At 42.2% G+C, this 22983-nt stretch overlaps 1 protein-coding gene across 2 annotated transcripts in view; it reads right to left on the minus strand.

The window, feature by feature from the left end:
- The window catches only part of thada (THADA armadillo repeat containing), a 117470-nt gene that overhangs the window by 45206 nt on the left and 49281 nt on the right, over positions 1 to 22983 (minus strand). For both annotated transcript variants that reach the window (XM_028604006.1, XM_028604005.1), the window contains one exon: positions 11461 to 11629. In XM_028604006.1, the coding sequence (XP_028459807.1) occupies positions 11461 to 11629 (169 nt within the window). The remainder of the gene's footprint in view (positions 1 to 11460; positions 11630 to 22983) is intronic.

Raw genomic sequence — 22983 nt, forward strand, 5'->3', positions numbered from 1 at the left:
ACAGCAGCACAGAGACCTGGTGCAGGCTGAAAACACTTTATAATAAGGGTACATGAATTATCGTGAATTCATGCATGACTCCATGCGTGAAAAAGCATACATTTGTTTATTAACGCATCAGTTAAGGTATTTCAATCATCAGGATTTTTGATTTATTGATGATGTTCATATCTTCTAAATTCGTAAATCTGTAGTTAAAGTGACGGGCTACACCCCGGAATTGTAGTGTTGTAATCATGATTAACTAAACATTACGTCTTCATTACTTTATCATGTTTGTGGCCCTTCCAATAAAGTGCTAATCTGGTCCATCTTTAACATCGATAAATAAGATTTGATTAATGGTGGCATATGCAGCAATCATCTGTGTGACCACTGTAATAAAGTCAACCCTTCTGTCTATTTAGCCATCAAATTGCATTACAAATGCAAAATAAATCACAATTTTGGACTTCATCAAGAAAGTTCAGGTGTACAGACTCTTCCAAGTTAGTAAAAAGTGACCTCCATAAATATCCTACTTGGTTGAGCATTGTTCTCAGGCATTACTATTCAAAGGCCTTATGTTGTTATGAACAAAGCAACTATAAAAATGCATCTTTAAGTTGTATAAATGTAGTGACCTCAGTATCATTTAGCTAACCTTTGATTCTTAATACATTTCATTTTACGCCACCATTAATCCTATCCTATTCATCAATGTTAAAGATGGAACCAGGTCACCACTTTATTTGAAGGGACACAAACATGACAAAGTAAGGATTATTTAATCAGGATTACAACCCTACAATTAATCAGAATATATGTACACTGCTGTGACTTCAGTTTGTTTTTTAAGAAGACATGAACATCTTTGATAAATCCGAAATCGAGGTGCCTCGTTAGATCGCCTGGTTGAGCGTGCGCCCTATGTACAAAGGCTCAGTCCTTTGTAGCACAGCGGCCGTGGGTTCCGTTCCGACCTGCTGCCCTTTGCTGCATGTCATCTCCTTCTCTCCCACTGTCCTGACTGTATCTGTCATATCAATAAAGACAATACAAGTAAAAAAAAAAGTATTAAGTCACGCATGAGATACTATTAATCCTCGTACATCACTGATAGTTCATCAAGCGCTACATGAATTAATTCATGCTATTTCATGCATGACCTCATGATAATTCATGTACCCTTATTATAAAGTGTTACCATTAAGACATTTAAAAGGTGCCCTGCGGAGTTTTCTGGTGAACAAACGGTGTGCATGAGCGTCCTCGCACCACAATGAACAAATTGGGGACCCACATGTAAAAACATTAGAGAAACTAGTGGTCAAAAACACTACTAAATTCTATTTAGTTGTAAACCTTTGTGACCAGCTTAACAATTTAAAACAAGACATTAAAAACACAATTACGTAACTTTCGTCATTAAAGGGGAACTAGCAGTTGTTTTTTTTTTTTAGCTTAATTTACCTTAACTGAACAGCTTTGGAATCATTGGAATGGTTATATTACTTTTTTTTTGGGATGAATGGTGGTCGTAATTTCATCCATTATTAATATGTAAGATATTGATTAGTGCAGCTATAATTCCCTAATATCTTTTCTACTTTATGACCATAGTAGCACAATCAACCCCCTCAAAAGCTCGGGGTTGCAACTTTAGGAGAGAGAGAAAAAAAAAAAAAAAGACTTGCTGTGGCAATGCTAAATATGAAAAATATCAAAACCTATTTGTACGCCTTGTTTTCTAGTGAGGCGTTTAACTGTGTGTGTGCGTGTGTGTTTCTTTCCCTGTGTGAGTGTGTGTTGCAACAAGCCTTGCTCCTCTTTTGGGCCCGGTAAAAATAGTGGTGGTGGATATGAGGTCCCTTCAGACTCTGTTATCAGCCTGCCCTGCAGTCCCTCCCACCGCCGCAACCACAGACTGACCACACGCTGCACTGAGTAACTTCACACACAGACACACACACATGCACGCGCGCGCACAGACGCACACAGCAAGTGCAAATAATTGCACACCAATTCATGGCTCAGTCCAGTAAAACACATGTACAAAGAAACATATAAATCGGCATTCACATAAAACCAGATAGAGGTTAGGCAAAGTGTGGACGCGCCCAATTAGGCAAAAAGAGATCCCAATAAAGACGGGCTAAATATAAAAAGAAATAAACACACTCTCTCGCTCTATATAGCTGTATTCTTGCACAAACAAAGCTTACATATGCCTTCTAGACACCAAGTCACACTCCCTCACGTATACATACACACATGGGTGTGACAACCAAGTAATTTAGTGGCGTGTGTACGTCTGTGTGTGCGTGCAAGAACTGTGCTACTACATCTTTGTCTAAAAGTTACAGTGGTTTATGTCAACTAGCCCCCAGGGAGCCATTTCCCTTATGTCCTGAGACGCTTATATACTGTATTTGTGTACAGGCAGCACGAGCTGTGCATATGTAGGAGTGTGTGTGGAAGGGTGACGTTCAGTGGCCCATTGCCATCACTCCTGCTATTGTCTCCTAAAGCAGTAAAACTTGAGCTACTACAACAACACGGCTAACACCCAGAGGCCAGTTCACTTTGGGTTTTCTTCCTAATGAAAGAGCCTTTGTGCTCTTGTCGTTTTTTTCGAGTGTTGACCATGTAGACTCACCACTACATGGTCTGAATGAAGCCATCTTCTCTGAGAGTATGGCTTGTCGGTTTAACGACAAAATAAAATGCTGCTAAATTATTTGACTTCCAGTCACTCTTACTTTTCTTTTTTAATAAGTCTAGTTCCGTCCTCATATTTTTTTAAGATTTACACCAAGTGTTAGGATTTGAACAATATGTAATTAAATAATCATCTTTTTTTTTTCTTTCCTGTTTTTGATATTAAGAGCTAAGGAAAAAGCCTTTAGGTGACTACAACAGACTCCAGGCCAACTGATGCTGCAGATGATCTGAAATAGTAATACAACACAAATATTCTACCCTCTAGCAGTGGTGGAATGTAACAAAGTACAAATACTTTACTGTACTTAAGTACATTTTTCACGTATCTGTACTTTACTTAAGTACAATCAATAGTGCATACTTTTGACTTTTACTTCGTTACATTTTGCAGCAATTATCTATACTTTCTACTCCACTACATTTCTACAACGTTCCGTTACATTTTCTGATCAGTTCTCCCCCCCACAGACCATACAGTTTGTTTTTTTTATTATTAGAATATAGACATTAAGAGAATAAATCGTTACGAAAGTACTTTTACGGTTAATACTTAAAGTACATTTAAAATGAGGTACTTTTTACTTTTACTTAAGTAGGGTTGTCATTGTTGTAGTTCTACTTTTATTAAAGTAAATATATCTCTGGTTATTTGTACTTTTACTTAAGTACTGAGATTCAGTACTTTCTCCACCACTGCTCTCTAGCTGTTGTGGAAATTAGATAAGGACGTTGAGTTGAGATTATTTTGTGAATCTATTAAATATGTTAAAGTCAGGGTCTTAAATGGGGGGTCTTTGACCCTAAGGACTTTGTAGAGAAATTGCAGGAGGTTAGTGAAATTTGGTGCTAGTAAAGCAGACTGAGCTCATTAAGTGGCGTATGTATGACACGCCAATTCGTATGCCATTATTGCCGTGTTATCAACACGCATACTCGCTTTTTAGCGTGTTTATCAACGCCGTATGGGCTCCATTGACTTACATTACCTTGCGATGTTACGCCGTAGCTAGTAGTATGAAAGGGAAAATCCACGTAAGGCGGTTGGTCGGGGTGGTGGATGGGTGAGACCGGGGATCGGGTCCTGCCTGTCACGTTTCCTAAACTCAACCGTTGCTTTCTTCTTTCACTAAAGCCAACCCCGTTCTTCTTTTCCTAAACCCAACCCGTCCGCTGTATATGGCGCTCAAAATGCATGTATGTTTACGCGATAACATGACACTTGTAGAAAGTGGCGTGTATGTTTACGTCCACTGTATACGGCGTAGACGTACACGCGGATAGCTCAAAATGCGTACATATAACACGCCACTTGGCTTAAGTGTATGTTTACGCCAAGTCATGATGGCACGTTGAATAAAGAGCTTTTACTCAATATAATACAGAAAGGGGCCACAATAATGTTCAAAAAGCAACTACGTTTGGGCAGTGAGAAAGACTTGTATACACAGAGTGTCCAACCCCATGGTTGTAAACACAGCGCAGTGTCCGACACCTGGGATTCCCTCTGGATTGAACACTTCTCATGTCATGAAAAGCAAGCTAGCTGTGTTTTCAGGCCCACACATTCTTTCACTTTCACTGGTTCAACCCTGAGGGTTTTCTCAGAAAGCCAAGGCAGACCACTGGCCAAAGGCAGCCGTCGTAACAGCAGACCAAAAGAAAATTATTGGAAGAGAGCAGGGAACAATGCAATTGGGAAAACAACACGGACATCGCTGCTGCCAGAGGGAAAAAGGAGACTGCGATACTCTTAAAATCTTAAGCCTCCTTCTCCTCAGTCTCAGTCTCCTTTAGTCTCTGTTTTGGAAATACACAAAAGGATTAAATCTGTCGAGTTGGCCCTTCTCAAACCACCACAGGCCGCAGCGTTAATACTTCTGGCCTGCACCAGGCATTGTGGGCCAGGGCTGTTGCTGGCGTGTGTCGAGAGCAACGTACGTTGTCGGGTTGGGTTAAGTGCCGGCCTGTCCGATGGGCTTGTTAAGCTCGATTCTGGTTGTGTCAACAGAGGTTTGGGGCAAGCTGGAGCGATTGAAGTGATTCCAGTGTGCTTTAAGATGCTTTATCAAAGACAAGGGAACTTGCTCAGGCCATCTACAGTTGTTATTATTAACCTCAGTTTAATGGAGAACATACAGTAATAAGTGTTCTCTTGCCAAATGTTGTCATAAGACTTTTCACTCTAGCAAAACACTGCAGGGTCTGTAAAGGTCTGGTCACATCAGTATTTAAAAACGGACAATAAATGGAGAAATGTTTTCATTCCAAATGAATCTCTTTGATCAGCACATTTATCTGTGGGGACAAAGTAAACCCACGAGATTCCTTCACATCAAGCCTGTTAGCTGAGTTGTACCATCACTTCACTTTTATTGAATTGTGCTCTGGTAGAACACAAACGGCAAGCCACAAAACAGAGGACTGGGCTCTTGAGTAAACTATTTGAAATTATCGTCATGTTAGCTAGCAAGCTAGCTAGCTTGCAAATTGACAATTACTGCAGAAGCCTGCTAAAGGACAGTTGGCAAGCTAGCTTGTTACGAGAACTGCTGTGACTGGCTGGCTACCATGTTAGCGGTTAGTTCTCCGGCTACAGTGGTTCACCCACTAGTAATGCTACCAATCACTACCCCGCCAACCTTATAGAAACAAGGGTCAGTGACCTGCTGGTCTTAGCCCCTCTCCAGTGGCTCCCTAAAGCATAGACAAAAGATTACGGTCATTTTTTAACATTCAAATAGTAATTTTTTAGGCCTAAAGTGATTTTTACATCATCAATATATATATTTCAGTTAGCTAAAATGTGCGTCATAGCCTACCTCCCTCTATGGCTCGGCACCCTATACTAAATGTTGCCTCTCTCTGCAAAGACCGTCAAAACACCACCATATTAATGTATGCTCAATTAGAACCACTGGTCATGTTAATAGGCTAATTTAGAAGTAATAGACTGTTACTTTCATTATAAGGCTCAAATATGTTTTGCGGCTGACAGATTTTTCTGAAAATGGCTCTTTTGATGGTAAAGGTTGCTGACCACTGTTTTAGAACCACATCTTTCATGCGGCCGTGTAGCTACATGAACTTCACTGTGCCAATCCCTGGCTGGACCAGGCCTTTACTAGAGCCAGCAGGCGGTAACCATCACAGTCGAGTGTGACAGACTCATACACCATAGCATATGCCTGAATACCACCTTAGTAGACCAATAGTTTTCAAATTTGAATAAGTTTGGGGTTATCTTTAAAAAAATAATCTAACTCTTACAATAGCTTCATCCATACAACTTAAATTCCTATCCTCAATGACATAGAATAAGTGCAACATTAAGGAGAATGGATGGAAACTTTTTCTTTTCTGGTTATCAGACCTCTTCACTGTGTGTGTGAGAAAGTCAGCAGAGTGGTACAGCTTGCCTCAGTAACTGTGATGGTTCCCAGCTCCACACTTGGCCCACTAACAGTTGTTCTTCGAGTCATTTCTCCTCGAGCTAAAACATCTGCTACTGGTTACACACAAACACACACAGTGAAGTATATTAACCTACATTAGGTATCTCCCAAGGCTAAACATAATGTCCTCTCCATCTCAGCATTAACACACCGCCAGTGTCTGGTGTACATGTACCATAGACACACACACACACACACACACACACTCAGGCACACACAATAATACACACACTCGCTCCCTTTCTCTCTGTCCTTTACTTCTTTTGAAGCCTAACCATCTCAGCTTCCCATCTTACACGTGAGAGCAGAATATTTCACACTCACTCACACTCACACACACACACACAATCTCCTCTATCAGCGTTTCTGTGTGTGATGCTTCCCTCCACACGTACGCTGCAGGCCTCTATCTCTGCTTTACTATGTTTAGACCACTTCACCTGCAACTCTACAGCTCCTGCTATGACAGTCCTACCCCACCCCCAGCCCACCCCTTCCCACATATAGACACTCCTTACATATCTGCCTCCATTGGAGATGATGGAGGCAGATATATGCCCCCACCTACCTACACACTTGCTATCTATAGCCTGGTTACAGATGGCCCCTACAGATATATACAACACTATCAGGACTACATCTGAAAACCCCTTGGATGCAATGTTTTTATTCCATATACAGTGCTCAGCATAAGTGAATACACCGATGCTAAAGTTGACTAAAAAGAGGAATAATTGGCATGGGGTACTTTCCATAAGATCATCTCTCAATGCAAATCAAACCAACTATTAGGCTAACTGAAATAAAACCATGCCAACCTATGGTGAAGGGTATGTGATGATGTGGGGCTATTTTAATTCCAAAGGCCAAGGAACTTTATCAGGATGCATCGTATCCTGGATCCATGAAATAACTGGCCTTTAAAAATAATAATCTGCCTGCCTCTATGGGAATTTAATATAGGGATGTACTTACTTATGTCCCCTGTATTTTAAGGAAGAACATTTATTTATTTACGATACACTATTCATTCACAAAGGAAATTGGTGTCCTTAAAGGTTGGATTTTTCCAAAAATTTTTAATTAAGGCATTAAGATCAATTTCCAAAAGCAGATTTTTTTTTTCTTTTCTCTTTTTAGTCAACTTTAGCATGGGTGTATTCACTTATGTGGAGCACTGTATTTATATACAGTCAGGTGGTCCGGTGAAAACGCAGGTCTTTTCATTCATTTTGAATGTGGGTAGCACGTTAAGGCTGTGGTGGTGGGTTCCGCAGGGGGGAGCTTGGAAATAAACGCAGCGTTCTGAAGCGAAAAGTTCTAAACAGATTCACTTTTGGAGAGACACAACCCAACATCACCCTGCGCTGGCTTATCGGGTAACCGGCTGTCAGACATGATAGTCCATTTTGAGGCGGTAGGAGAGTCCTGTGCAGTTAACAGGAAACATCGAGATCTATAAATAATCTCACGGAAAACAATGATTGTGAAATATATCCCTTTGTTTGGTATGAACGCACCCTTACACAGTCATGGTGAAATTCATGGTGAGTTTGTGCCCTGCTAGAGGTTTTCCATTATACCACAGTATCATGGTAATAAACGGGGGACACACAACTTATTTAGTCTGGGATATATACAGTACTTTATTCCTCAGAGTTTTATATTATTTGAAAAATATTTCAATACTTTTGAGTATAGATTACCATTAACGCAATACCATTGGTCTGAAAATAATGCACCAAATAGAAACCAGCCAAATTAATAGAACTGATAACTTTAATATACAGACATAGAAAAATATAATAAGAGTGATGTGTATACATGTGTTGAGGTGAGCTATTTCTTATATGGTGCAGCAGAAGAGTCGTATTCATAGATCCAGTGAAGCTGCGCACACAGTGTGTGAGGTACGATGGGCTGGCGTGTTTCTGGTAGAAGGAAAAAGGAAATGAAATGGCCAAGGAAGGGCTGCAGCCTAAGCTGTGCTATAACCCATGCAGACATGTTTGTGTCTGTGTGGGTGCGACATACTCGACATCTTAACTCTCTCTCTCTCTTCTGGATGGGTAAAAATCCCAAAGTGTGAATTAGTGAAGCTAAGAGCTAGAAACAGGGCTTGAAATTGAGGATAAATGAGCCGTTCCTAAGCACCACCCCTTCCTCCTCAATTCACCAAACACAGCTAAGCACAAAGAGTCTCTGTGATCGTTCTGCTGTAATGCCAAAGCTACCTCACGTGTGCATTTACATGTATACAAGTTACAAACTACTAAGATTCTTTAAAGGATGTGCCCGATAATATAACAGCACCACTCCTGTCTTGAGAGTGTGGATGTGTGTTGTTGTTATTCTAATGGCGGGGGTTTACTTGCACTCCTGCAGGCGTCTACAATTTGCTGTATAACAAAGTGACGAGAAAACAGGTAGCTGATACAGTACACACGTGACAATGACGAGACATAGAAACGGTGAAGATGGGACACAAAGAACACGACACAGGACAAAGAAGATACCTCACGACACGACATGTCAATACATGGGACTAAATTACACAGGGGCCGCACACAGTGTGATCTCACCCTTTGTATGGGAATGGGAGAGGCACGGAGAAACAGACAGAGTGAACGGAGAAAAAGGCAGTAGCAGAAGGATGGACAGAGAGGAAGAAAAGACGCTTTTAGGACATTTTAAAAAGGAGAGACAGGAAGCAGAGAAACCCAGAGACAGAGGGGAAATATATATATATATATATATATATATATATATATATATATATATATATATATATATATATATATATATATATATATATATATATATATATATATATATATATATATATATAGAGATGGAGCTGAAGACACAAATGCAGAAACAGATCAGCAGACATCTGGGAAGCTCCACACATGGCGGCCATGACAGGAAAGCAAACTAAAATCCACTCTCCTCCTGAAATCTCCTCCAAGCCTTTAAGAGGCCCTCCTCCTCCTCCTCCTCCTCCCCCACAGGACCTCCCTGCAGTCCAGACCGCTATCAAACCCATAAGTGATGAAGAAAACGGTGCCGTTTGCAGTCTGTGTGTTGACCCTTCGGCCCGGTTCTTACCGCTCCAGACCCCCTCCTCCCACACCGACCCCATCAGTGATGTTCAATAAAAAGGCTAGGGAAACTCCCGCCCCCTTCTTCTTCTGCGTGTGTTGATATTACCGGCAGACTGTTTGGTTGTGTTTGTCAGAGTGTGATGACAGAACTAAACACTGGTATTTACCCTGCGATAACCGCCTTGCCTGGACAGGCTCTGTGTGGAAACTGTGTGTGGGACTGACAGACTGTGTGTGTGTGTGTGTGTGTGTGTGCCGAGGCTTGATGCTCCATATCTATCATCTCCGTTTGGGGGTGTGTGTGTGCGTGCGCGCGTGTCCATATCTATCATCTATGTGTGGGTGTGCACATCCACATGTTTTGATAACCGCTTTAGTAATTGCATTTTTATGTTTTCTCTTTGTTGAGTGAAAAACCTCTCCAGTCCAGCTGTGAAGACGTTCATGTTTCAACTTGAATTAAAGGATTCTAAACTCATTAGCAAACGGAGGACATTAGATCTTAAGAATGGTTGGAACTGCAAATACAGCACAAGGCTGCTTTCATTAGTTCAAGGTATGGGTTCATCATCTTATAAAAGCCACGGATGCGTAACATACGGGAGTGTGTAATAACATATACTGTATGTGACATGCATCTTTTATTCTTTGGGCATTTTCGGCCTTTATTTTAGACAGGACAGATGAAGACATGAAAGAGGAGAGAGAGGGGGGGATGACATGCAGCAAAGGGCCACAGGTCGGAGTGGAACCCGGGCCCGCTGCGTCGAGGAGTAAACCTCTATATATGGGCCCACTCTACCAGATGAGCTATCCGGCCGCCCATCTCTTCATGGTTTAATAGCTACACCCAACTTCAACACTGTACGCCGAGTTTGTTTTCTTAAAGGGATACTTTGCCGATATTCAACCACCGTTGTATCATAATAATGTTGGTAGGATGTAAAAATGAACCATGTTCTCACCAGTGCCAAGAGCTCCCTTCTCACAGGCCAGCAGAAAAACGCTGGATGATGCAAAACACATCATCTAACTGTATAACCAGTAGGAACACTAAAGGGCCTCTACACCAGGTACACCTGTACAATGTATCCCAAGTCAGTGAAACAGCTCTGCCATCAATTCTATATTCAGTTTTTGCTGACATTGCAATGAATACATAAATGAAATGTTTATTGTTGACGTCATTGATAAAGAGATATGTTTGTTATTCCTATTTACATACATGAGGTGTGCAGAACATTACAGTGACCTCTGACTCCACTCTCTAGAATGCAGACCAGTACAACGCCATTGCTAACTATAACTGACAGACAACATCCTGTCTTCCTAAATGCTGTCAGGACAACCCCGATTGCACGGACAAAAAATGAAAATATTCTGTCTGACCTCATTGAAACAAAAAAAGATTAGGTTTTTTTTTTTTAACCTTTATTTACCCAGGTAAATCCAGTCGATTGAGAATAAATTCTCATTTACAACCACCAACCTGATCTGCTGGCCACTGAGCAGCTCCACTGGAGCGGTTGGAGGTTAAGGGCCTTGCTCAAGGGCACCTCAGTGCTGGTAATGAGGGAGGGACAAGCGCTGCTCTTTCACTTTCCCCACCCAGATTTTATCCTGAACCGGCGACCTCCCGGTCACAAGCTCGCTTCTTTAACCTTTGGGCCACCACTACATATGATACGGTTCAACGACTCTACACACAGCCATCAAATTCCCAGAGAGTTTAACTAAAACCACTCTGCAACTAATGACTATATTTAATTTTTTTTATTATTATTTCAATCTGTCAATTAATTTAGCAATAAATCAATTAATCGTTTAGTCTGAATATCAAAAGATTTTGAAAAATGGCCATCGCAGGTTCCCGGCCGAAGGTGACGTCTTCTCGAACCAAAAATATTCAATTCACCATGATACAAAACAGGGAAAAAGCAGCAAATCCTTACATTTGAGAAGCTGTGTGTGTGTGTGTGTGTGTGTGTGTGTGTGTGTGTGTGTGTGTGTGTGTGTGTGTGCGTGTGCGTGTGCTTAACATACTTTAGAATCCTGCAGCGACAATCAGGGTTTGATTCCACCTGAGCCTTCCATCACTAAATAAACACTGGTCATTTAGGACTTGTGATTACAGCCCTCATGGCATATGTTATGTATATACGAGTGCATTGGTTTATGTTGATGTGTGCGTGGGTGCAGACCTGCAGCAGAGTCCCGTGGATTTGGTTGTGTTGTATTTTGGGTCCGGGCGCTGCAGGGAGCTCCTGCAGTAGGGCGTTGACGGTGGATGGGACCTGGGTGACCAGCACAAAGGGGACGAGGGCCCGAGCCGCCATTTCTCTGGTCCGATACACTGCAGAGTGGCCGCATCTGCAGAACGAACACACACACACACACACACACACACACACACACACACACACACACACACACACACACACACACACACACACACACACACACACACACACACACACACACACACGTGTCATGGAAAATTGCGTTATTATAATCTTTTAGTCTTGTATTATGTAACGTGGCATACAGAGGAAGTTATGTTTCTAATTTTCACAGGTCATGGGTTTAATTTATTTCACAGCTGTGACTGTTATGAAAAATAACTTCACTGTGTGTTTAAAATGACTGTGTGTATTATCATTATTACTTTGTACTTCGCGCCACATTACGTAATGGACAAATGACAAAATGACTAATTTCATTTGGACAGTTGGTCGCTATTTTTATGCGTACGTTATGTAACATCTCCATCTTCCTTCCTCTCTTCGTCTCTCTCTCTCTCTCTCCTATTGCAAAGGCAAAAGATCATAACCTAAACAGCTCCCAGGCCAGCAGATGACGAGACACACTCAAAATCAAAAAATGTTTTGACAAAAATCATCTATGAAGGAAATAATCTATTCCATGTTGGTTGTGCCCACAGATATCTCTCTCCCCTCTTTTTCTTCCTCGCATAACAAACACACATGGCCGTTTACAGTATCCACCGGTGATGGTGAATGTGGCCAGTTACCCTGAGTGCAGGCTAAAATTAACCTTGTTTACAAGCTGATAGTCTTTCCTTATCCAATGTCATAACACTGCCATAGCTGACCCGAGGGAAGGACATGACCAAGACCTGAATGAGATGAGCGGAGCAGGGGAGAGACAGATCTAAAGGGTCAAGAGAATGAGCTATGCTGCATTCACGTGGTGCTGGAAAATTGACTTCCCAACTGGGCAAAAAATGAATGTGAATCAAGTCGGAACAACAACAACTCGGAAAGTCAGCGAAACGTTTGGTAAAAGGACTTGCCGAGTTGCCATATTATGCAGTAAAATGGCAGACTAAAGTAAACGTCGGGTTCATGGTAAGAAAAGTTTTTTTAGTTCACGTATTGCATATACATTTTTTGCTCACATGTAATTTGTAATATGGTATTAGGTTGTGACCGTTAGTTGCTGTCCACAAAGAGCAACCTAGATTAATCAGAAACATTATTTATAGCATTAAAAGGTGCAGTAGGTAAGACTTATAAAACTAACTTTCTGTCATATTTGCTGAAACTGACCCTATGTTCCAGTAGAACAAAAATAAAAAAAAATCCAGCTCCTCTGGCACCACCTACAGCCTGTAGTGCAATTTGCAAAGATCCACCACTCCCTGTTCAGATGCACCAATCAGAGCCAGGTGGGGGGGGGGAGGGGTGTGTGTGTGTGTGTTTGTGTGTGTCTAACTGCGTGTCAATCACTGCTCATGCACACGCATTCATTCTCCCTTGTGGGGGGAGGGGCTTAGGAGACCATTTTGGGCTTTAGCAGAAAGGGGGGAGGGACTGAGAAGTTTGTTGGCTAAATCCTGGATCTTCTCAATCCTATCTACAGCACCTTTAACCCTGATAACAAGTCAGGTAAAGCAATATTTTAGTGTTCGTTTAGGAATTCTGGGACAAAATCACTAATAAAAATTTTCAAACGTGAAATAGATAATGAAAATGAAAAAAAAAGGTAGTGCTTAAATGCTCTGAGAAATAAAACACAACACATCTTCTTTGTAGCATCCATGTTTGTTTTTTTCCCACAGTACGACTTAAAGCTCATGAAAACACCAAAGTCAGAAGAACGACTTCCCAACTCGGCAAATGGCACCATCCGAGGAGCACAGGATTGTCTTTGGGTCTGCAAACTAACAGTTCACTGTAGTATAAATTCAATTTCTTAAAATGACCCGACCTCCGTCATGGCTGTCACTGTACCAGCTGTACTTTCAGCAGCACAGCTCCGGAGGGGCTGCGACAACAGTAGCTGAACAGTCAACAAATTTGTTTTTACGTGAGCTACAAGAACATTATCTGGGAAGAAAACCCAGATTTGATTTATTCGTTTCATTCTGCTCATTACACATCTAATTTTGGCTGCCTATGAGAATCACACATCAAAAAGGCATGCGGGGGTAAAACACCTAAAGAACAGATGCCGCCACATATTGATGTCCAACTTAATGCTTATGTGTCCTTTAGGCTGTGTACAGTAAGAAAGAACATTCTGTACAGATAATAAGGAATATGCACTGTCTGGCAGTCTCAATTTAGTGCAACAAATGCATTCAATGAGCACTGAATACATACGTACATACTGCACAGTCACATAATACACGCATACAGGACAAGAGTCAAGGAGGACGAGGTCTGGGATGGCACTAAAGCTGGCTGTGGAGGCCAAACAAGCAGCTCAGCTCCACTGTGGGAAATTCAGCAGAAGGTTCCAGAGAAACTCAGATCCATCACTTCAACGGTATGCAGAGATGAAAAGGAAGCTTTTTTTGATTTTGGTATGAGAGAAGTTGAGACATGTTAGTAGACTCAAACATACGGCTGTGTACAATCTGGGCGAGGAAGAGAAACTGCAAAGGCCAAACTGCAAATTATTTTGACATATTTTCCGTATGCACAGAAAATATTTTGTCAACAAATCCGCTGCTGTCAGAGACGGGGAAAAAAAGACACAAGACTTGAAATCTATATGGACTTCAACAAAGAAAGGACTGTTTGGAGCAACAAGTCAACTGTCAACAAATGCTCTTCCACCTGCTGTGAGCATGCCTCACACACACACACACACACACACACACACACACACACACACACACACACACACACACACACACACACACACACACACACACACACACACACACACACACACACACACACACACACACACACACACACACACACACACACACCTATGGCCAGACGTATAACCCAAGACCCTGTATCAAACACAGACAACAGTTTGCATTCCTGAGCACCACACGCCCATACATGTGAATTTATGAGCAAAAGTGTCACTCTCACACACACACACACACACACACACACACACACACACACACACACACACACACACACACACACCTAATGACCTACATCTATAAATACATTCTTTGCTTTCCACCCCTCCCAGCCCCCATTTGGGGCCCATATGTTAACTATCTGTGCTAATTTGTCCCATTGAAACACTTTTGCAAAAGGAAATGACAGTTTGGAAGGGTATAATTTTAGAAACAGGGCCGTCCCCTGTGGGGTCAGAGGCAGACTGCTGACTGGCAGGGAGAGAGTCATCTGGGCCTCATTTTGCAGAACTGGGAGAAACATTTCCACCACAGAGACTGTAGCATGTTCTCTAAACAAGTCCAAGCAACAAAAGTCTGTCACTGAAGAGGAAGGGAAGTGGCGGCATAAGTGGCGACATAATTGAAAATCAGTTTTGCTTCACTCATTTATATGGACATGACGTAGCTGTCTAAACACACTCACTCTTTTCCTTTGTCTGACTTTTCGTTTACTATCAAACCACCATCTGTAGAACTTGAATGGATGTTTTGTTGAATGGTTTTGGCGCCCACAGTGGTGGCATGAAAAAAAAAAAAAAAAAAAAAAAAAAACTGTGGCCAACATACATTTGCATTTCTTCACCTGACAAGCATCCCAAAATGTATGAAAGCGTACACATCTAGACACCCAATATAATACAAAATAAAAATGTAGGGAAGTAAATTGCACTTAAGTACAGTACTTGAGTAAAGGTACTTTGTAACCTTTGATCACTGCTGTAAATCCATAATAAAAAAAAATAAGTATGCACGTAGTGGTTTTAAGTGTTTAAAAAGCTGTACACAAATAACGTGATTAAAAATGTTAACACTCGCAAGTTGCCACTTTGAGGTATTAACTTCTTTCAACAACTTTTCATTTGAATAAAACATAAATGCAACTTTAGGGCTACAATGCCTTAAACTGAGTAACAAAAAAAAGTATCTACAAAGTAATAATACCACACCAAAGCTGACCTACTGTTAGTAATTCTAAATGTTGGTGGGCCCAGATTGCCAGACAAGGTGCTGTATCAGTTTACATTCGGAAATTTGATCGTTGAACAAAAGGTTCCAAACATTTTTTTACTGTCCACTGTCCATGCAAACCAAGAAGATGACAATAACATGAGCACTGAGGGAAAACATACTGCATCTTATGTTGGGAAGGAAATGACTGTGGCCCTTTAATGAAGCCTCACTTGGTTTATGGGCATTACTGTGCCCTTTCAAAAGAAATGAGATATGAGTCAGTGAGGACGAGAAAGGAAGGGAGTGAGGCAGGGAGGGGGCGAGGAGAGATGCCCGGACTGGATATCACAAGACATAAATCACCATCTCAGGACTCTGAGGCTTTAGCATGAAGCCAGTGAGAGAATGAAGAAGAGGGGAAAGAAAGAAGCTGAAAGAGAGACATTGGAATGGGGTTAAGACGAACTGTAAAGACGTCAAGTGCTGGAATGAAGCAGCCATCAATTATATGAGAAAAAAAATAAATAAAATGTGTCTGCTGGTCATCATCCTCCCCCTCTTTGTCGTCATCCTCATCAATCTAGTCATTCGTAGACATCGTCAGCATCCAGGCAGGTGTGACGCATTGCAAAGGCCAAGCAGCAAGAAAAAAGGAATGTCAAAAATCTTGCTGGGGTTGTTTGAGGGTAGATAGATAAAAATGATGTGTGGTGTGATGGACGGGTAAAAGGGGAAGAACTATTAGGCACGGGGCTCCGTCCTGTCAACAGAAGAGGAGCCGAGCTACATCGGATCCCTGGAGGTGGCGGGTCAGATCGTGTGACGACGAGAGGGAAGAAAAGGACTGGGGGCGACAGCAGTCGACCTCATGTAGACACGTCCGCACACGCCTGGGGAAGATGAGTCGGGGGCTTGGTGAAGAGAGACACGGCTGGAGCCAAAGAAGTTAGAGCCAGCTATATTTAACATTTCCAACATGTGGGCTTCATTTGGGTGGATGTGTGCGCGGCATACCTTCTCTCAACAGCCAGCAAGTCAGCACTCGAGCTATCGAGCGGTTTACTGTGCTCACAAAAGATGGATTCTTAAAGGAGCTACTTAAAGACTCCACTAAACGACTGATTCGCTCAAATAAAAAAAAATAAAAGGTCTGGTAAATGTGTCCATCGGTAACTTGGAGTAACTGATGCTGAAGAACAGATGGGTTCTTTTGGAAACGTTGCACATTTGCAGCTCCAAATGGTTCATGTTTAAAGGGCCCTCTGTGATCCCACTTTCCTTTCCATTTGTCACCTTCTGACCAGACTGAGTCATTAAAAAGGCAAACAGGATGAACGTATGGGGTCTCACTAAGAGTGGCGCTGTCTAGCCAAACTTTGGGATTAAGGAAAACAAGGAAACAAACGTCCCCAGTTTTAATGGACAGCATCATAAACGGTTATACGTGGACATATTAGAGCATGGTTCTATTGGGAAGCTTTACAAAAACACTCTGATGATGACCTCGGACTGTTTATACAGATTTTGTCTTTCTATCTTTACATTTGAGCAGGGACAAACAGCTGTGGTTACAGTGACAGTTTGCTGCTGCGGCATAACGTCATTCATGTCCGTTACCCAAAACTAAGTAAATTATTGTGTTCGATTTTAATAAACAAGACTATATGGCTAGTTATTTTAAGGGAGAGGATGGTGTTAAAGGATAGGTTCGCATTTTCTCGAGTCCTTCTTAAAACCCACGTGAACACAATGAAAAGGGTTTTGCTCCCGGTGTTATCGCCCCACCTGTTCAGGCCATTAAAGCGTAACTCTCGCCAAAGTGCAACCTAGGGTCTTTTTGTGAATGTACCGGAGTCAAACTTCCGTTTAAAAGCATAATTCGGATGGAAACATCGCTTTTAAGATTGACCGTATTCTCGTTTTCGGTCAAATGGCCTTTTGAACGGGAATGCTAGGGGCACATTGTTATTGTAAATTTTCCTACCCAACAATATACAGGTCTAGCCTAGAAATCTAGACGCACTCTAGTGGCAGCAAATGTAATTCGCAGCTAGGGTCAGTCAAGCAACTCTCCGTTGGCTTGCGAGCTGGAAAAACCAAACTCTGGTCAGGCCAATCACATCGTGTATAGAGTCGGTGGGTGGGCTTAACATAAGGACGGCAAAGTTGCGAAGTTTCTAAAATGTTTGCATTGAGTACTTTTACTTTAAATACGTTAAGTACATTTTCCTGAGGATACATACTTTTACTTAGGTAACATTTTCAATACAGGACTTTTACTTGTAACAGTATTTTTCACAGTGTGGTATTAGTACTATTAGTGTTTGGCTCGAGGTCATGGTGCAAAGGACCCTAGGGTGAAATTACTCCGAACCATCACTTTAAGATAAAGACTATTAGTCCATGAGCCAGGGCCCCAAATTTGGGCCATCGGTATCATCTGGGGGGACAAAGGCTCATAGTGATTTTTGGCAAGGTATACACCCCTAGTACTAGAAAAATCATGATAGCAGTGCAGGGGTGGTAGCGAATCCCTTTTTTTCAGCTCATGAAGTTACTAACCCCCTAAGATAAATTCCATTTTTGAAATCTGGTGTATATCTGGTTTAGGCTCATGGTAGGGATATTGTCAATATTCTATAATATGGTGCTTGGTATCGTTGGAAAGGGGAGCTTTTAGGCTTTCATTTAAGCCCAGTACTGAATCTGTCTGTCAATCACAGAGGTCACATGACTTCTTTAAACCAGAAATAACATACATTTTCTCCCAATTTCCGCCTAAACTGTGTGCTTTCTTTTATCCCTGGGGCATGACAGAACACCAGGGACACAAAACTCAACAACTTCAATACTCAAGGCACTCTGATGATTCACAAAATGTACAATATACCCATACTATTTATATGTGAGAGCCTTAAATTAGACTTATGCAGCCAGCACAAGTCTTCAAAATAGAATGGAGCCAATACAATGGACAAATAGAATACCCTATTAGTCCAGGGCCAAATGGCTTCTTTATTCATGTACAATTGTAATAAAAAGTAATTGTTTCAATAGTGTTGTCAACATAACACTTGTAAGTGGTTTAACAAAATGCTTCTATCATGTATTTTGATATTCAGCCACTTTCAGTTAGAATGTCAGAAAGTAGCTCATGCACGTAATGATGGATTTTGACAGTTTGACAAGGTTTTGTCAGTTTTGTGAAAAGATCGTTGGTTCAGTTGACTGGTTATAACAACACTACCAACTATGCCATCTTCAATCAACTTCCAATGAGTTCCAGGAGTATTAAATGTAAGTACAAAATACTTTTTCTCTTGTGCTTGTGAATTGATGGGGAATAGACAGAGGGAGATTATACCTATAGTAGGGGTGGGCGATATATATCGTCTACGATAATATTGTAATTTTTGTAGTAACGATGTGCAAATTGACATTATCGAGTATTTAAATTAGTTCGAAAAAAACACTTCAAAACACGCATTGGAACGCTACACATTCACTAATGTCAACAAAGATGGCGGCGCGCGATTGTGCAGCGGCTGCTAGCTCTCCTGTCGGTGTATATTTATACAAGTACAGCCACACTGACCCAATCAATATAGGACTACGATACAACACAGCCGTTACAGGAGCCTTCCAGGCGGCTCATAACATCTCGGAGGACCTAGCCAGACCGGATGCTCCGTGGATTGTTGTCGGAATCTAGCAAGCTGAGCTAGCTAGTGTTGACAAACTGACCAAAAAGCCGGTTCATTAACCCGACTCGTGTCACTGAGCCGGGAGAATCGAGTGCCGTACGTCAATGAACCAACTCACTCCTGTTTTTCTCTTTTACTTCATTCGTGCCGTTGGCATTATATATATGTCAATGGTTGTCCGTTGTGTCGCTGGTATTCTTCTGCTACTGTGTAGTATTAGCTCATTATCGCCTCCACTGGACTGGAGTGGTGGTGGTAGAATCAATCAGGAAATGAGCTAGACCCTATGCCGAACGAGACCAAATGTAACCGTGCAACCGGCCGGCCCGCTCAAGTCTAATGTAACCGTGCAACAGGCCGGCCGTTCGAGTCTTATGTAACCGTGCAACCGGCCGGCCGCTTGAGTCTAATGTAATCAAGCGGTGTCTTGGTTCTCGGCAAGTTTGAGATATTAACCAAGCCTTGTTTCTGGTGCATCTTAGAGGATTGTGTTCACGGCAATTCACACATTATCGATGGGGAAGTACAGTACATCACATACAAATACACGTCATGTTATTTTGGTAGTTATGTTAAGTTAAATGTTACGAGAAGTGAATGTTGCTACGTGGTAGCTAGGGTAGGCTGTCACAAGGAGACCACGCACCAGGCTACTGAACGAGACCGTAAGGACCGTAACCGAGGCTACTGCATGAGTCTATATTCAAACGGGTGTCTAGGTTCTCGGCAAGTTTGAGTTATCAACCGATAGCAGAAGCCTTTATTTCTCGTGCATCTTAGATGATTGTGTACATACAAATGAATAGATTACATTATTGATGGATATCACATACAAATGCACGTCATGTTATCTTAGGAGTTATGTTAAGTTAAATGTTTGTTACGTGATAGGTAGGGCTTTCACCAGGAGACTGTGCACCAGACTACTGAACAAGATCGTAACCGTGCCTAATGCATGAGTCATGTAATCAAACAGGTGTCTAGGTTCCCGGCAAGTTTGAGTTATCAACCGATAGCAGAAGCCTTTATGTCTCGAGCATTTTAGAATTGTGTTCCTGGAAATTTATATGCTACATTACCAAGGGGGAAGTATTAGGCCTATATCATACAAATACACGTAATGTTATCTTGATAGTTATGTAAAGTTAAACGCGATCACCCCCCCGCCGCCGAGGGCACGCGAACCGGTGACCGAATCTATTAACTCGGTAGGCCAACCAACCACCGTCCGGTTGAACCGACTCCCATAAAAGAGTCGGTTGTCCAATCACTAGAGCTAGCTACCGGTAGCCTGGTTGACACCAGACCCTTCTCAGTTGTAACTGAGAAGGGTCTGGGAAAGGTTCACTGATGCCGCTCATATGCCTCTGGGCGCCATTGGATAGTCCTTCAACCAATCAGACCAACAATCCGGCTGACTCTTTTCACATCCAATATCCAACTAAAAAAAATATTATTTGGGTTTTAGGTGTCGTCCCTCCACGCCCTACTTTCTCCTTGCAGCAGGTGTTGCATATTGCAAACTTATTTTCTGCACACACGCTGAAGAATTTCCAAACAGCTGACATGTTGCAGGTTAATTCACGAGGTTCCCTAATGTGCTCCTCTCCCTTACCTGGGCCAGTCAGATCACATCCAACTACTCCTGATCTACAGAACAGAGCCCTTTGTTATTGTTATGATTTCATTGTGCTTGTATGCTGCACAATTTACATTACAGCAGAGGTGTACAACTGAATGTCAGAATTCAATGGTACTACACTAGTTCAATTAGTATTAGTATAGTATTAGTATTTTATGTCTTTGAATTGTTTTTATTTAAATACTTACATTTTAAAGAAAATAAATAAGATAATGAGCTCAATGTTGAATGAAAACAGTTCTTATATATATTGCACACAACCATATCCTTATTGGAAGCAGTCCTGGAGCTGGGATAAGGCAGTGTCAGCTCAGGTTTTGATAGTCCTACTTGGCTGTATAGTTCTCTGACCGGGATGTATGCTGGGACCAGGAGTAGTTGGATGCGATCTGACTGATGCATGCTGGGCTCAGGAGTAGTTGGATGTGATCTATTGCATGCTGGGATCAGGAGTAGTTGGATGTGATCTATTGCATGCTGGGATCAGGAGTAGTTGGATGTGATCTGATGTATGCTGGGACCAGGAGTAGTTGATGTGATCTGACTGATGCATGCTTGGACCAGGAGTAGGTGGATGTGATCTGATGCATGCTGGGATCAGGAGTAGTTGATGTGATCTGACTGATGTATGCTGGGACCAGGAGTAGTTGGATGTGATCTGACTGATGCATGCTGGGATCAGGAGTAGTTGGTTGTGATCTGACTGATGCATGCTGGGATCAGGAGTAGTTGGATGTGATCTGACTGGCCCAGGTAAGGGAGAGGAGCAGTTCTGTATCTTTCTTGATGTTAGAATATACATGCTCTAGTGTGTTCTTCCCTCTAGTAACACAATCTACATGCTGGAAAAGCTGGTGAGTACAGACTTTAAGGACACCTTGTTAAAGTCCCCTGCTACAATATGTTTCCCCTCCAGGTGATTGCGCTGCAGTTTGTTTACTATGGTTAGCAGTGAGCCAAACTTGTGCTAACGTTTGCATCGGGGCTGTGTAGACGGCGGTGTGCTATTTTCGTGGTAAATAAAATGGCCTGTATATTACCAACAGGGCTTCCAGGTCAGGTGAGCAGTGCTGGGCAACAATCCTGCGGTCGGTACTCCATTCATTCTGCACAAAAAAACGAAGTCCTCCTCCTCTGGTCTTGCCGGAGTTCTTGTCTCGATCCTGCCGGTAGCTTAGCCTGGGTAAACCCTGACGAACTTCTGGCAAATTTTAGATTTGCTCTGCAAGTCAGTCTGGCGAAGAGCCCATTCAAACCCATTTCCAATGTCCTCAAAATTGAGGCACCAATCACAACCGTTGTGGCGGGCTTTACACCAATCACAACCGTTGATGCGGGCTTTACACCAGTCACAACCATTGAGGCAGGCTTTACACCAGTCACAACCATTGAGGCAGGCTTTACACCAGTCACAACCATTGAGGCAGGCTTTACACCAGTCACAACCATTGAGGCAGGCTTTACGCGACGACGATAGCGTAGAGACGGCGAGCAGCTTTTTGTTTACATTCAACATGACGGCTACCGAAGCCATGCTTCACGTGCTCGGCGATGACCGGCGAGCGGCAGCCAGGTTAGTCTGACATATGCCGATTTCATGCAGCTCAATACAACAATTAACTGACAACATAAGTTATACGAGTTACAGTTCTCAAGGACGCACGCACACACGGACAGAGACAGTCTTTTTTTCCTTCTCCTTCTTCTCAACTTCTCCGCCGTGTGTGGCGCGTGTCCGCGCTATTCTTGCACATGTAGGGAACCTCGTGAATTAACCTGCAACATGTCAGCTGTTTGGAAATTCTTCAGCGTGTGTGCAGAAGATACGTTTGCAATATGCAACACCTGCCGCAAGGAGAAAGTAGGGCGTGGAGGGACGACACCTAAAACCCAAATAATATTTTTATAAAATATATATATAAAAATATATTTTTAGTTGGATATTGGATGTGAAAAGAGTCACCCAGATCGTTGGTCTGATTGGTTGAAGGACTATCCAATGGCGCCCAGAGGCATTAGAGCGGCGTCCCTTTGG

This window comes from Perca flavescens, chromosome 17 (genome assembly GCF_004354835.1).
Source record: "Perca flavescens isolate YP-PL-M2 chromosome 17, PFLA_1.0, whole genome shotgun sequence".
Lineage (NCBI taxonomy): Eukaryota > Metazoa > Chordata > Actinopteri > Perciformes > Percidae > Perca > Perca flavescens.